The sequence below is a fragment of the Rattus norvegicus genome, chromosome X (genome assembly GCF_021556685.1).
Source record: "Rattus norvegicus strain SHRSP/BbbUtx chromosome X, alternate assembly SHRSP_T2T, whole genome shotgun sequence".
NCBI classification, from domain to species: Eukaryota; Metazoa; Chordata; class Mammalia; order Rodentia; family Muridae; genus Rattus; species Rattus norvegicus.
In genome coordinates this window covers 41,225,458-41,239,882 of record NC_141554.1, presented here as the reverse complement: position 1 = coordinate 41,239,882, position 14,425 = coordinate 41,225,458, and the positions used below count along the sequence as shown (strand labels likewise).

The 14,425-nt window shown below is 36.9% G+C and overlaps 1 protein-coding gene across 5 annotated transcripts in view; it reads left to right on the top strand.

The window, feature by feature from the left end:
* The window catches only part of Scml2 (Scm polycomb group protein like 2), a 154,535-nt gene that overhangs the window by 69,315 nt on the left and 70,795 nt on the right, over window positions 1–14,425 (top strand). For all 5 annotated transcript variants that reach the window (XM_087600965.1, XM_087600963.1, XM_087600966.1 and 2 more), the window contains 2 exons: window positions 6,587–6,670; window positions 11,885–11,971. In XM_087600965.1, coding sequence (XP_087457091.1) covers window positions 6,587–6,670; window positions 11,885–11,971 — 171 coding nt within the window. The remainder of the gene's footprint in view (window positions 1–6,586; window positions 6,671–11,884; window positions 11,972–14,425) is intronic.

The following is a 14,425-nucleotide window of genomic DNA, read 5'->3' as shown; positions in this document are numbered from 1 at the left end:
CCAGTCTACCCTCCAACAGTTCCTTGTCCCATCCCTCACTTCAGTCTTAAAGAGGATGTCCCCATGCCCCCACTCTGTCCCATCCTACCTCGTCAGGCCTCCCCATTCCCTGGGGCCTCAAACTGTGCCAGATCCAGCAGTCCTCTGCTGTATGTTTGTTGTGGGCTTCAAATCAGCTGTTGTATGCTGCCGGGTTGGTGGCTCAGTGTCAGAGATCTCAGGGGTCCAGGTTAGTTGAGACTGCTGGTCTTCCTATTCACCAAGAATCTCATGTTCCAGAATATGGGCAAAGCCAGAAGTCATAGTTAGAATGTTGGAGCTGTGGTATTATAAACATTGAGTGGGTATGGGAGATAGCTATTTTAAAAATTACCTCTAATTACTACTCAGTTGAAATGTATACATAAGTTCTGGGGCTGTAGCTCAGTATAGAATGAGTGCTTAGCATGCAGGGCCTTGGATTCTAATTCAACACCAAAACCTTTTAGAACCATTTGAATATTTCATTAGTCACATATCTACCATAATTTTAAAAGTTGGACAGAATAAGTATTAAATATATTTTACATGGTTCTGTTGCTATTTTAAAGGTAAACGGATTCTTTGATATTCTTAAGTAAAATCTATGTGATTAATAAAATCTTTGAGCCCATGGAAGCTGTCATAGATTTCTGTTCATTATTATAGTGTTCATCATTTATAAAGGTGTTTCTAAATTTAATGCTTTGATAATATAGATGTGTTCTTTCAAAGAAATGACTCCAAGGAATCATTGCTAAAATTCACTGGCCTTGAGTTTAATACAAGCTTACTAGTGGAATGAAATGTATGCATAAGTAAAATTTACCCCATTAAATATTACCTGTCTCATTAACCAGAATGAGTAGGTAAGGTATGTAGAGGAAGTTGGGAATAGAAAAGGGCTTTTAGGTATGGTATTCTTGTCATTGAATGCTTCTGTGTTTTAAAACAACCCATTACAGCACAGTAATACATACCAGTTCCTTGCTGCTATCTCTATCAAGTAGATATTAATAGGTAATTTTGGTAAATGTTTCTGTGATGCAGATCTGTATATGATACTATGTAGCCAAGACCTATCTGCCTTCAGGAAATGTCTTTTTTTATATTCCTTTTTATTTAATTATTTTTAGACTCTAGATTTTTATTCCCATCCCAGTTCACCGTCTGACTATTCCACAGCCCATACCTCCTCCCTGCCCACCTGTCTCCACAAGGATGTCCCCACTGCCCACCTTACCAGACTTCCCTACTTTCTGGGGCTTCCAGTCTCTTGAGAATTAGGTGCATCTTCTTTGACAGAACCCATACCCCACAGTCTTCTGCTGTATATGGGTTGGGGCCTGATATCAGATGGTCTATGCTGTCTGGTTGGTGGCCCAGTGTCTAAGAGATCTCAGGGGTCTAGGTTAATTGAGACCGCTGGCCCTTCTACAGGGTCATCCTTCTTCTCAGCTTCCTCCAGCTTTTCCCGAATTCAACCACAGGGTTCAGCAGCTTCTGTCCATTGGTTGGGTGCACATATCTGCATCTGACTCTTTCAACTGCTTGTTGGGTCTTTTGGAGGGCAGTCATGATAGGTAAATGCCCCATAGCTTCAGTAATGGTGTCAGGTCTTGGGGCCTCCCCTTGATCTGGCTCTCACTTTGGGACTGTTGCTGGACCTTCTTTTCCTCAGGCTCTTCTCCATTTCTATCCCTGCATTTCTTTCAGACAGGAAGAATTATGGGTCAGAATTTTGACTTTGGAATGGCAACCCCATCCCTCACTTGATGCTCTATCTTTCTACTGGAGGTGGGCTCTACAAGTTTATTTTATAGTGAAGAGAAATAGACTGGGGGATAGTCCTTTAAAAATAACAAATATAGAAATGTATGGCAAATGTGAAAGTAACTTAAATTCTGGAGGGAATGGTGATTGAGTAAAGAAAAGTCTCAGAGTAAATATAGGACTATTGCAAGAGAAAAAGAATCTTGCTGTGCAAAATGGTTACAGGTAGAATAGACATATCACAAGATAAAAACTTTGAATTTACTCTGCAAACTGATGTTTTTTGCTTAACATATGGTGAAATTGGAATGTGTGATTGAGAAGGTTACGACCCTTCAGCACCATTTTTTTCTTCTATATTGCGCTACATCTCCAGCTATGAGGTAGTGGTTGTGGGTATGGTGGTGGTGATACTTGTTTATTTGATGGTTTTTTGTTTGTGGTGATAGTTCACCCAGGGTTCTCTTTCATATGACTTTCGTTCATAATCCCTTAAGGCTTTTTTCTTTTATGTAACAAGAATATATTTGTATTTTACTTTGTGAATTATTAACTTTCAGTTTGAAAGAAGTTATGTGTATTCTACTTTTCTGCATATTTTTTTTCTTTTTTCTTTTTTTCGGAGCTGGGGACTGAACCCAGGGCCTTCCGCTTGCTAGGCAAGCGCTCTACCACTGAGCTAAATCCCCAACCCCCATATTTTTTATACTATACTGTGACTGTAGATGATCCCTAACCTAGAATGACTAAATTTACAAATTTAATCAGTACAGTGCATGAAGGAGAAACCAACTTTGAATTATAATGTTTAATAATTTCCTGATCTAGCAATGTGTGATAAAATATATCTAGGCATGGACAGTGGAGAAAAAAGGAGAAAACAGCTATTTTTTTTCTTCCAGTTGATAATATAGTTCCTTTTTCTAGATACTGTATGTTTTCACAACTGATTTTATGTTTGCAAAATATCGATCTGTGTCTCTTTTTTTATTTTTTATTAGATATATTTCTTTACTTACATTTCAAATGTTATTTCCCTTCCCGGTTTCCTGTCCGTAAGCTCCAATCTCCTCAACTCCTCTTCCCCTATATGAGTATTCCCCCATCCATCCCCCTTACTGCCCCCAAATATTCCCCTGTACTGGGGGTACAACCTTGGCAGGATCAAGGGCTTCTCCTTCCACTGGTGCCCGAACAAGGCTATTTTCTGTTATATATGCGGTTGGAGCCCTGGGTCAGTCCATTTATAGACTTTCGGTAGTGGTTTAGTCCCTGGAAGCTCTGGTTGGTTGGCATTGTTGTTCTTATGGGGTTGCAAGCTCCTTCACCTCTTTCAGTCCTTCCTCTAATTCCCTTCAAGGGGGTCCTGTTCTCAGTTCTGTGTTTTGCTGCTAGCATTGATCTCTGTATTGGAAATGCTCTGGATGTGTCTCTTAGGAGAGATCTATATCCAGTCTGTTTCAGCACCAGTCTTAATCTAGTTTTAGTGGCTGTATATATATGAGCCACATGTGGCAAAGGCTCTGAATGGTCGTTCCTTGAATCACTGCTCTAAACTTTGCTTCCATATCCCCTCGTATGGATATTTTTCCCCTTTTTTTTTTTTTTTTTTTTTTTTATATTTTTCCCCTTTTAAGAAGGAGTGGTGGCATCCACATTTTGGTCATCTTTTTTCTTGAGCTTCCTGTGGTCTGTGGATTACATCATGGGTAATTTGTGCTTTTTGGCTAATATCCACTTATCAATGTGTGCTTACCAAGTGTGTTTTTCTGTGATTGAGTTACCTCACTCAGGATATTTTCCAGTTCCATTCATTTGCCTATGAATTTCATGAAGTCATGGTTTTTGATAGCTGAGTAGTACTCCGTTGTGTAGTGTAGATGTACTACATTTTTTGAATGCATTCCTCTGTTGAAGGGCATCTGTGTTCTTTCCAGCTTCTGGCTATTATAAATAAGGCTGCGATGAACATAGTGGAGCACGTGTCTTTTTTATATGTTGGGGCATCTTTTGGGTATATGCCCAAGAGAGGTATAGCTGGGTCCTCAGGCAGTTCAATGTCCAATTTTCTGAGGAACCTCCAGACTGATTTCTCTTCTATCTCTTGTATTCTGTTGGTGATGCCTGTATCTATGTCTCCTTTTCTCTCCCTTTGGTTTTCTATATCCAGGGTTGTCTCCCTTTGTACTTTGTTTATTGTTTCTATTTCCATTTTCAATTCCTTCACATTTTTGGTGGTTTTCCTGAAATTCTTTCAGGGATTTTTGTGTTTCCTCTCTAAGAACTTCTATTTGTTTACTTGTGTTTTCCTGCATTTCTTTTTTTTTCTTTTTTCTTTTTTTCGGAGCTGGGGACCGAACCCAGGGCCTTCTGCTTGCTAGGCAAGCACTCTACCACTGAGCTAAATCCCCAACCCCTCCTGCATTTCTTTAATGGAGTACTTTATGTCTTTCTTAAAGTCCTGAATCATTATAAAAATGTGATTTTAAATCTAAATCTTGCTTTTCTGGTGTGTTTGGTATCCAGTTTTTTCTTTGGTGGGAGAACTATGCTCTGATGATGCCAAGTCTTGGTTTCTGTTAATTAGGTTCCTGCGCTTGCCCCTAGCCATTGGGTTGACTCTGGTGTTTGCTTGTCTTACTGTTTCTGAGAGTGACTTGACCCTGCTGTAGGCCTCTGTGTCAGAACTGTTTTCCTGTGTTCTTTCAGCCTTTCCTGAGAACAGGTGCTCTGATTTCAGGTGTGTCAGCGCTCCTGGAGACTGTCTTCCAGGTCTAGGTGAGGGCAGGAATCAAAGGGTCCTGTCCCTTATTGTTCCTAGGTCCTTGTACCCAGCCGGCACAGTTGTTACAATGCGATTCCCTCTTGGGTCTGGACTGTGGGGCAGAGGGTAATCTCCTGTGACTTCTCTGGAGTGTCCACACTTCTGAGGGTACAGCTCTCTCCCCCAGGGGCCATCCTTTGTATTTTTTAAAATCATCACTAAAATAAAATAGTCATTCTCGTTAAAATGAGTGCTACAGAAATAGTTGTAGTGTATCATTTTAGAAATAATTATAAAACATGTATATGTTCACTAGTGGTACAGATTTTTTTCCTCATCATTATCTGTTTGTAGGTGATCAGATCTACAGATTTGCTAAAGGGCAGGTTGTATGACTATTCCAAAAGTTACATTCCTTTCTGCTTAATTGGAATGTTATGCTTGTATCAAATACTTGTTTCTCTAAAATAGTTGATTTTGTTGATATTTACAGAAATGGTTAGATTGTTTATCTATTTTGACTCTCAGGAGACAACTATGCTGAGCTCCTGTCTACAAACAAAACAGAGTATCATTAATACTGTCAAGGGTTGGCTTTCTCTCATTGGGATGTTACTTGGTCTTTTTCTCTTTCTGCTTTTCATATTGTTGCTTTGTTTTGCAGATTTTGTGTTTTGATTATAATGTAGTGGGAGGATTTTGTTTTCTTGTCCAATCTAATTGGTGTTCTGTAAGCCTTTTGTGTGTTTATACGCATCTGTTTGTATAGGTTGGGGAATTTTTCTTCCTAAATATTTTTTGAAACTATTTTACGGTCATTGGGGCTAGAACTCTTCACCTTTTTCTATTCCTATTCTTAGGTTAAGTATTTTCACAGTGTCCCAGATTCCCTAGATGTTTTGTATCAGGAATAACATTTTTTAGATTTAACAGTTTCTTTGCTGATATTATATAAGCTTTAGAATATTTTAATTAATACTTGGAATATTAGTTTCCTATGCTAATACAGAACAACTAGAGATACATTATAGAACATGTATTGCCTTTTTTCATGTTTATAGAATTGTATTGATTTTTTATTTACTTAGATATTCTTAAACTTTTATTAGTGTAAATTAGTAGAAATTACAATTCTGTAATTGTCAGAAAGTAATCTTTCAAATAATTGGTGCATATTTCCCTTAAAGATATATAAAGGTTGAATATTCTCCCTTGCAGGCTGAAGGCTATGAAATTGAAAACTCAGTTATTTTTGTCCAAAGTAATTACTTTGAGGGCAAACAAGATATATCTTTATATCAATAAAATCCAGGGAAGAAAATTAAATCACTAAACCCTGGCTTCTGTGTTTTCAAGTCCTGTGGAGTTTGGTCCTTTATATTGCAATACTAGCATTTTCAACTCTAATTTTACTGATTTCAATATTCATTGTTTTAGTTAGTGTACCAAAAGGTTTATCAGTCTTTCTATTTCAAAGAAGTAAATATTGATTGTTTTATATTTTCTGCTTCAGTAATTTTTAGGGCTAGTCATTTTCCCTTTTGCGAATTTTAAGTTTCGCTTGTTTTTATTTTTCTAAAACCTTCAAAAACATTAGATCATTTGATACCTAATTTTTGCTATAGCCACCCTTATCTATAAAATTTTATCTTTATACCAAAAGTGTATGTGTGTGTGATCCCAGCAATAAAAATTTTTCATTTAGAATTGATACTGTATACTACACAAAATGCAGTTTTTCTATTAAGGAAATTATTAAGGCATATTTACTGGAATATCTGTTTTTAAACTGTTAACATACACAATTAACCTGGCAAGTAATCTTCCCATAAAATATTAATAGTGTAGTATCTAAATTAACTGGAAACTTATGTATCACATGAGAATGACTGTGGCCTTTTTATGATAGAACTATATTAGTGTATATGTTATTATAAGAATCTTTAATATTAGGCAATAACATAGGAATGTAATTTATTCTAACTTTTATGTGCCCATAATTTTTAGTTTTCATTTTGTTTCTCAACAAAGGTGAAAGAAGACCAAGGGGCAGAGGAATGACCAGACCAGGGAAATTTGGAACCACTTCTTTGGAAAATAAAGTACCAGGCCCAGGTGATTGTCTCATAATATGATTTCTACACATTGAATAATAGTGTAGTGCTTTCAAAAGGAAAGATTTTTCTGTTTTAAGAAAATAAATACAAAAGGTTTGACCAATGTTAAATTGCTAGAGATTTTAATTGTGATGAGTAAATAATGCTCATTATTTAATAAGAGCCTACTTTTGAGAGACAGACTATTTCCTGATTATATGAAAATCTGATGTACCTAGAAATTCAATTTAAGTAGCAACTTTGTTTAAAATATTTGTTTTCCTTTTTAAATGCTTTTCTTTGAGAATTTGATATACTTTATTTTGATCATATACTCTCCCTTTCCGCAATTGACAAATAAATGGTGAGCAATGTTTACACTAACTTGAGACAGGGGAGTTTTAAAATAAGCATTAGAATTTTTTTCTTTTGAATACTTGATGCCGTTTATTTTTATTTTTATTTATTTATTTTAATTGTTTTAGGGTTTCTCCTTTTGTTGATTTTTAAGAAAGGTTGATTTTTTTCATCTTTATTAACTTGGATATTTCTTATTTACATTTCAATTGTTATTCCCTTTCCTGCTTTCCTGGCCAATATCCTCTAACCCCTCCCCCTCCCCTTCTATATGGGTGTTCCCCTCCCCATCCTCCCCCCATTACCACCCACCTCCCCAACAATCACATTCACTGGGGGTTCAGTCTTGGCAGGACCAAGGGCTTCCCCTTCCACTGGTGCCCTTACTAGGATATTCATTGCTACCTATGAGGTCAGAGTCCAGGGTCAGTCCATGTATAGTCTTTAGGTAGTGGCTTAGTCCCTGGAAGCTCTGGTTGCTTGGCATTGTTGTTCATATGGGGTCTCGAGCCCCTTCAAGCTCTTCCAGTTCTTTCTCTGATTCCTTCAACGGGGGTCCTATTCTCAGTTCAGTGGTTTGCTGCTGGCATTCGCCTCTGTATTTGCTGTATTCTGGCTGTGTCTCTCAGGAGCGATCAACATCCAGCTCCTGTCAGCCTGCACTTCTTTGCTTCATCCATCTTGTCTAATTGGATGGCTGTATATGTATGGGCCACATGTGGGGCAGGCTCTGAATGGGTGTTCCTTCTGTGTCTGTTTTAATCTTTGCCTCTCTCTTCCCTGCCAAGGGTATTCTTGTTCCCCTTTTAAAGAAGGAGTGAAGTAGTCACATTTTGATCATCCGTCTTGAGTTTCATTTGTTCTAGGCATCTAGGGTAATTCAAGCATTTGGGCTAATAGCCACTTATCAGTGAGTGCATACCATGTATGTCTTTCTGTGATTGGGTTAGCTCACTCAGGATGATATTTTCCAGTTCCCTCCATTTGCCTATGAATTTCATAAAGTCATCGTTTTTGATAGAGGAGTAGTATTCCATTGTGTAGATGTACCACATTTTCTGTATCCATTCCTCTCTTGAAGGGCATCTGGGTTCTTTCCAGCTTCTGGCTCTTGTAAATAAGGCTGCTATGAACATAGTGGAGCATGTGTCTTTGTTATATGTTGGGACATCTTTTGGGTGTATGCCCAAGAGAGGTACAGTTGGGTCCTCAGGTAGTTGAATGTCCAATTTGCTGAGGAACCTCCAGACTGATTTCTAGAATGGTTGTACCAGTCTGCAATCCCACCAACAATGGAGGAGTGTTCCTCTTTCTCCACATCCTCACCAGCATCTGCTGTCACCTGAGTTTTTGATCTTAGCCATTTTGACTGGTATGAGGTGAAATCTCAGGGTTGTTTTTATTTGCATTACCCTTATGACTAAAGATGTTGAACATTTCTTTAGGTGTTTCTCAGCCATTGGGCATTCCTCAGCTGTGAATTCTTTGTTTAGCTCTGAACCCCATTTTTAATAGGGTTATTTATCTCCCTGCAGTCTAACTTCTTGAGTTCTTTGTATATTGTGGATATGAGCCCTCTATCAGTTGTAGGATTGGTAAAGATCTTTTCCCAATCTGTTGGTTGCCGTTTTGTCCTAACAACAGTGTCCTTTGCCTTACAGTAGCTTTGCAGTTTTATGAGATCCCATATGTCGATTCTTGATCTTAGAGCATAAGCCATTGATTGGTGTTTTGTTCAAGAAATTTTCTCCAGTGCCCATGTGTTCAAGATGCTTCCCCACTTTTTCTTCTATTAGTTTGAGTGTGTCTGGTTTGATGTAGCGGTCCTTGATCCACTTGGACTTAAGCTTTGTACAGGGTGATAAGCATGGATCGATCTGCATTCTTCTACATGTTGACCTCCAGTTGAACCAGCACCATTTGCTGAAAATGCTATCTTTTTTTCCATTGAATGGTTTTGGCTCCTTTGTCAAAAATCAAATGACCCTAGGTGTGTGGGTTCATTTCTGCCTCTTCAATTCTATTCCACTGGTCTGTCTGTCTGTCTCTGTACCAATACCATGTAGTTTTTATCACTATTGCTCTGTAATACTGCCTGAGTTCAGGGATAGTGATTCCCCTGGAAGTCCTTTTATTGTTGAGGATATCTTTAGCTATCCTGGGTTTTTTGTTATTCCAGATGAATTTGCAAGTTGTTCTATCTAACTCTCTGAAGAATTGGATTGGCATTTTGATGGGGATTGCATTGAATCTGTAGATCACTTTTGGTAAAATGGCCATTTTTACTATTTCTGCCAATCCACGAGCATGGGAACATTACAATTTTATGACTGGATTTGGCATTTCCTTTTCTACCCTTCTCTCCCTTCCTCCAACTTCCTAAATCTCAATCTCTTTGTCTCTCTCTGTCCCTTTCTCTGTCTCTGTCTGTGTGTCTCTCTGTCTCAGTCTCTCTCTCTGTCTCTCTCTCTGTCTCTCTCTCTCTGTACCTACTTTATATCAGTCATATTTGTACAGCATTTATAAATGTGCCTGTAGACACTTGGTTTTTTAAAGACTTTCATCATCACACAAATATGTGCTTTGTAATTGGTGATTCCGACGGAAGGAGATGAGTTGTGATATAGTCCTCCCATCTGGCCTGCCATTCTCATCTCCAAGCCATTCTCTCCTTTTTCTGTCTTTCTTGGAACAGTAATCCACCGATTTCAATTTTTGATTTATTTAGTTTTTCTTTGGATATTTTTTTCAGATCTTCTGCCTGATAAATTTTGTATGGTCATTGCTGAGAATCTCATTTTATCATGGAATTAACTGGCTGAATTTATTTAACTGTTCATTTATACCCACTTTGGGGTTATTAAGAATCCATAAAAGTAAACTTTTGAATTTTTTGTCATTTTTTTTACCATTTCAGTGTCTTGGATATGGTTATGTGGGAAGTAGGAGTGTAAAAATATTTTTTACAATTTATATGTACATGTGTGTTTGCATGTGTGTTTTCTCACATTCATGCATTTACAGAGACAGAAGAAGTCATTGGATAATCAGCAAATGCATTTTCAAGCAATTGGGAGCTACCTGATGTGGGAGTTTCCGTTGGGAGAAACTGAATTCATGCTCTATGGGAGGGCTGCTGAAAGTAATTTGAAATGCTGAGCCATTTTCTTGGGCCCAAATATAATTTTAAGATGGTGGTAATGGAATATGTAAGCTTACTTCCAGAGATAGCCTTTAAGCTTAGTATAAAATAGAAGGTTGGAACATTTACTGAATGGAGCAGACCAAGATAGAGGTGGGAACTTAAAACAGAAGAAAACATTGTAACACGTGAATATACTTAGACGTCAGTTGAAACTAGGATTCTTTCATAGATGTTAGAGTGGATAATACAGAGGACCTTATGTAGCTCATATCACCAATGAGATGATAAAATTGGTTTTTATATTCTTTGATTAGTTCTGTTTTGCTTTATTTTTTAAAGCACAGAAAGAATGTACAGACATAGAGAACATATGTACTCTTCAGAATCTTACCTGTCTAACTAACTCTTTTCCCAAAATATTTTTTTGCTAACCTGGATTCTGTCATTTCTGACTAGAAAGTAGATGAGAATGTGACTTAGAGGCAGGAACTGAGTCACTGCTCAAGGTTGATGTAGGAAGAAATATTTCATTTTGAAGTATTGGTGGAGGTGAACACTTCTAAAAGTTGCATCAGGTATAGAGAAAATCCAGAAGAAACTCTCAATGGATTGAATGAAAATAGAGGGAATTATTGATAAACTTCTCAGTGAGTATGTAAAAAATTATCAGATCATCTGAAACTAAAGATAACAAGGGAGTTGAAGTGTGGATAAAGGGATACTGTTGTCTTGGAGGTAGAGATTCTGAAATTTCCAGGAATAGCCATTTTCAGGACCTTAACTGGACTCTTTAGTGATAATATCAATGTTATGCTTCTGATGCTCCTCAAGTCCTGAAAATGTTGAAAGTGAGACAATGTAAAAAAAAAGGAATGTGAATAACATTGCTGTAGTTCTAAAAGTAGACATATTGAACCAGGGATGGAAGGTAGTTGTTAAAATTAAAAAGTCTGGTTTATATGGGTGAATTAGTTAAAGAAGCATGAAGTTATATTGGCAGTTAAATGATTTTATATTTGAAAGAATTTTCTTTTTGAATATGGAGTGTAAGACAGTTGTTAAAAGTGAAATAATAGTCTGGTGAGTAAAGTTGAATGAATGTTGAATGATAGATAAAGTTATGGTAGCAATTAAGTTTTCTGAAATCATTTAAAAATCTTTTATTTGCCCTGGTAGGTGAATATAGACTACATTCTTTTCTGTGAACAAAAGAACTGGAATAAAACGGTTCCAGAAAAATGGGGCAGTTGTTTTTATGTGTTCTGTTTATTCACTTTATATGCATGGTATATTGATCCAGAAGAAGCAATTCTGTAGACTGTTTTGTGTCATGAGATAAACCCTCAAAATTGAGTAACTGAGGTTTGAATATGTATATTTCTTACCTCACCCTGCAAAGAAATTTATTTAGAAATAGTTCTGTTTCCTACTTAAAATTAGTTTTTTGCTAATACTGAAATTGTGAAGGTATTGACTGAGCTATTTTTCTCTTGTTAACTATGGACAATAGATATAAATATCCAGGTAGGTATTCCTTGCAAATGAATTGTCAGAATTGGGCTAGCAGGCAACTGGAAGCTGCATATCACTTGATGGTAGCCTTTTATTGACAACACTAAGGGATTCTGTGTTTTATTATAAGAAGCTTTATTATTTGGCATGTATAAAAGGACATAATGTGTTCTTGCTTTAAATATACATCATTCTTATTTTTTATTTCATACTTCTTAGAAGCTGCAGAAAAAACTATGAGCAGTGTATTCACCGACACACTTGAGGATGAAGACAGAACTTTGAAAGATTTCCAAGCAGCTCCAGGTGGTTGCTTTTATTTACCATACTGATTTACAGGATAATTCCTGCACACTGAATAATGGTGTAGTGTTTCAGAAGGAAAGACTCTTCCGTTTCATGAAAGTCTATAGAAAGTAGCCCAATGATAAATTGCCACAATTTTTAGTGTTCTAATCCAATGTCTCTGGTTGTTTTAAAGCATCCTTTTGGAGAATTATACTATTTTCTGATCATATGAAATTTTTCTGTCTGTAAATCTTCATTTATGTGGCAATATTGATTTTAATTATTTTTGTTTAATGGTTTTGTTTATTAATGGTTGGTATAATCAGTGTTACTACATTGAAGAAAATGGACTTTCCCTTTCCCAACAGCTATCAATTCTTAGCTAGGGGTGGGATCTTTGCCCATTTCTCTGCTCCATTCTGGGATTTTTGTCAGGCTTGAATTCGTACAAGGCATGTGCCTCTTCTTTGTTGTGTTTTTAAAAAATGTTGTCTGATGGAAGTCTTTTTTCAGCTCTAATTCAACTAACTCTGCCTGTTCTTTAATATAGATTTCTTAGCCTTGAGGGGAGGGATTTGAAACAGACATCTCATTTAAGGTTGAGCACTGCAGTCTCTTGTTCTGTGCATGTTGTCTACTTATCGGTCACTGTCTTTAGCTATCAACTACTGTAAAGAGATTGTCTGATGATGCTTGAGTGATGCACTGATCAGTGAGTATAGCAATCTGTCATAGGAGTCATTTTATTTTTATGTTTGTTCGGAAGAATCATACTAGTATGATTTCCCTTAAGATTTTATACCTATCTAATCATAGATTCTTACCTGATTAACAGTGTCAGGTATGGGGGTCCATCTAATAGAGTGAAGTTTTAAATCCAGTCAAAGAGTGTTTTGTTAATCCCATAACATCTGTGCTATTTTTGCATCAGTATATTTTGTAGGAAGGTTGATTTTTGTACACCACAAGGTATATGAGTCAGATTGATTAATCCTTTGCAACTCTGATAGTGCATAGCACCTTTCGACACTATGAAACATAGACAGTAAGGGTAAATCTTCAAGTTATGCATGCACCCTTTAAGTTTTTGCATGTTTTATGACATAAGTTTATAGTGCATTCCCCAAATTAAAACCACCTTTAGATTTACTGTCAAGTTTTAGTAAAGAACCAATAGCATTACCAGTGGCCTACAGGAAGAGTCTATGGGACACCATTGACCAGCACTTTAGAAAGTGATTACCCATTTCTAAATCTGGATTTTATTAGGCAACAAATGGTGTCATGGAGGGAGCAGGTGTCCCTCTATTACATAGTCCCTCTGCTTTAACTATTTTTGTATAATTATTTCTGGGACTTTCTATTACAGTAGGTTTCCATATGATATTTCTGGAGACTTTTCTTGTTAGATATCCCTCCCCACAATTTCATCTCTATTCTTAAAGCCAATCCCACACCCCATTCATAACATTTTTTTGTTGGTATGCATGATTGATTTTATAACTATTCTTATGGCCATTGAGTTTGTTGCACATTCTTTCCCTTATTTATAAATGAATTATGAAACTTGTAATTTAATCCCCCAGCCACCAAAATATATGAGGTGTGATACTCTAAACAAAAATCCTCGTTTGTCCTACCACACTCATAGTCTTCATTTGGATCTATATCTTTGTTTGTCCTGCCACACTCATAGTCTTCACTCAGATCTATATCTCCTCATTTCTGCCGGGGGCCAGTAGTCAAATAAATTATGATTTATTTGGTTTTCTTTGCCTAACTCTTTTTATTCAGAATTACTCTTGGTTTTATTTTTTATGTAAGTTACTGAGTTTCCCATTCTCTGAACAGACTGGGTGAATTTATTCTTCTGTTCATTGAATCAAATTGGAAATTATTGTTTTGGAATTTTGAATCCTTTTACCATTTAACTATTTGGGGACTTGGCTATTGAGGTAGAAACTTAATTTTTTTTATTTATCTGAATGTTTTTTATTTATCTGAAGTGTGTCTGTGTGAGGAGGGTAGGGGTGATTTGCACGTAGATGCAGGTATCCCCAGAGGATAGAAGAGGGCGTTGACTGTTTCTGGAGCTAGAGTTATGGGCAGTTAGTTGTGATTCACTTGGTATGGGTGTTAGAAGTGAACACTTGTTTTCTGGAAGGGAAGCAAGTACTCTCAGCATCTTAACCACCTCCTCGGCCCCAGGCAGAGTTGTAAGATGATGTAACTGGAATAACTCAGGTCATTCCCAAAGACAGCCATTACTCTACTTTCCTGTAAAGAGTTGTGTTGACTGCTTAGCTGAGTGGAGAAGAGAGATAGAGGTGGGGACTTAACCAGAATAAAACATTATACAAAAGTACTTAGGAATCAGTTACAGCTGGCACTCTTCTATTGAGATTGTCAAGTATGTTACAGAGAGTGAACCATGTCTATCCCACACAGCTGTATGATAACATTGGTTTTGAT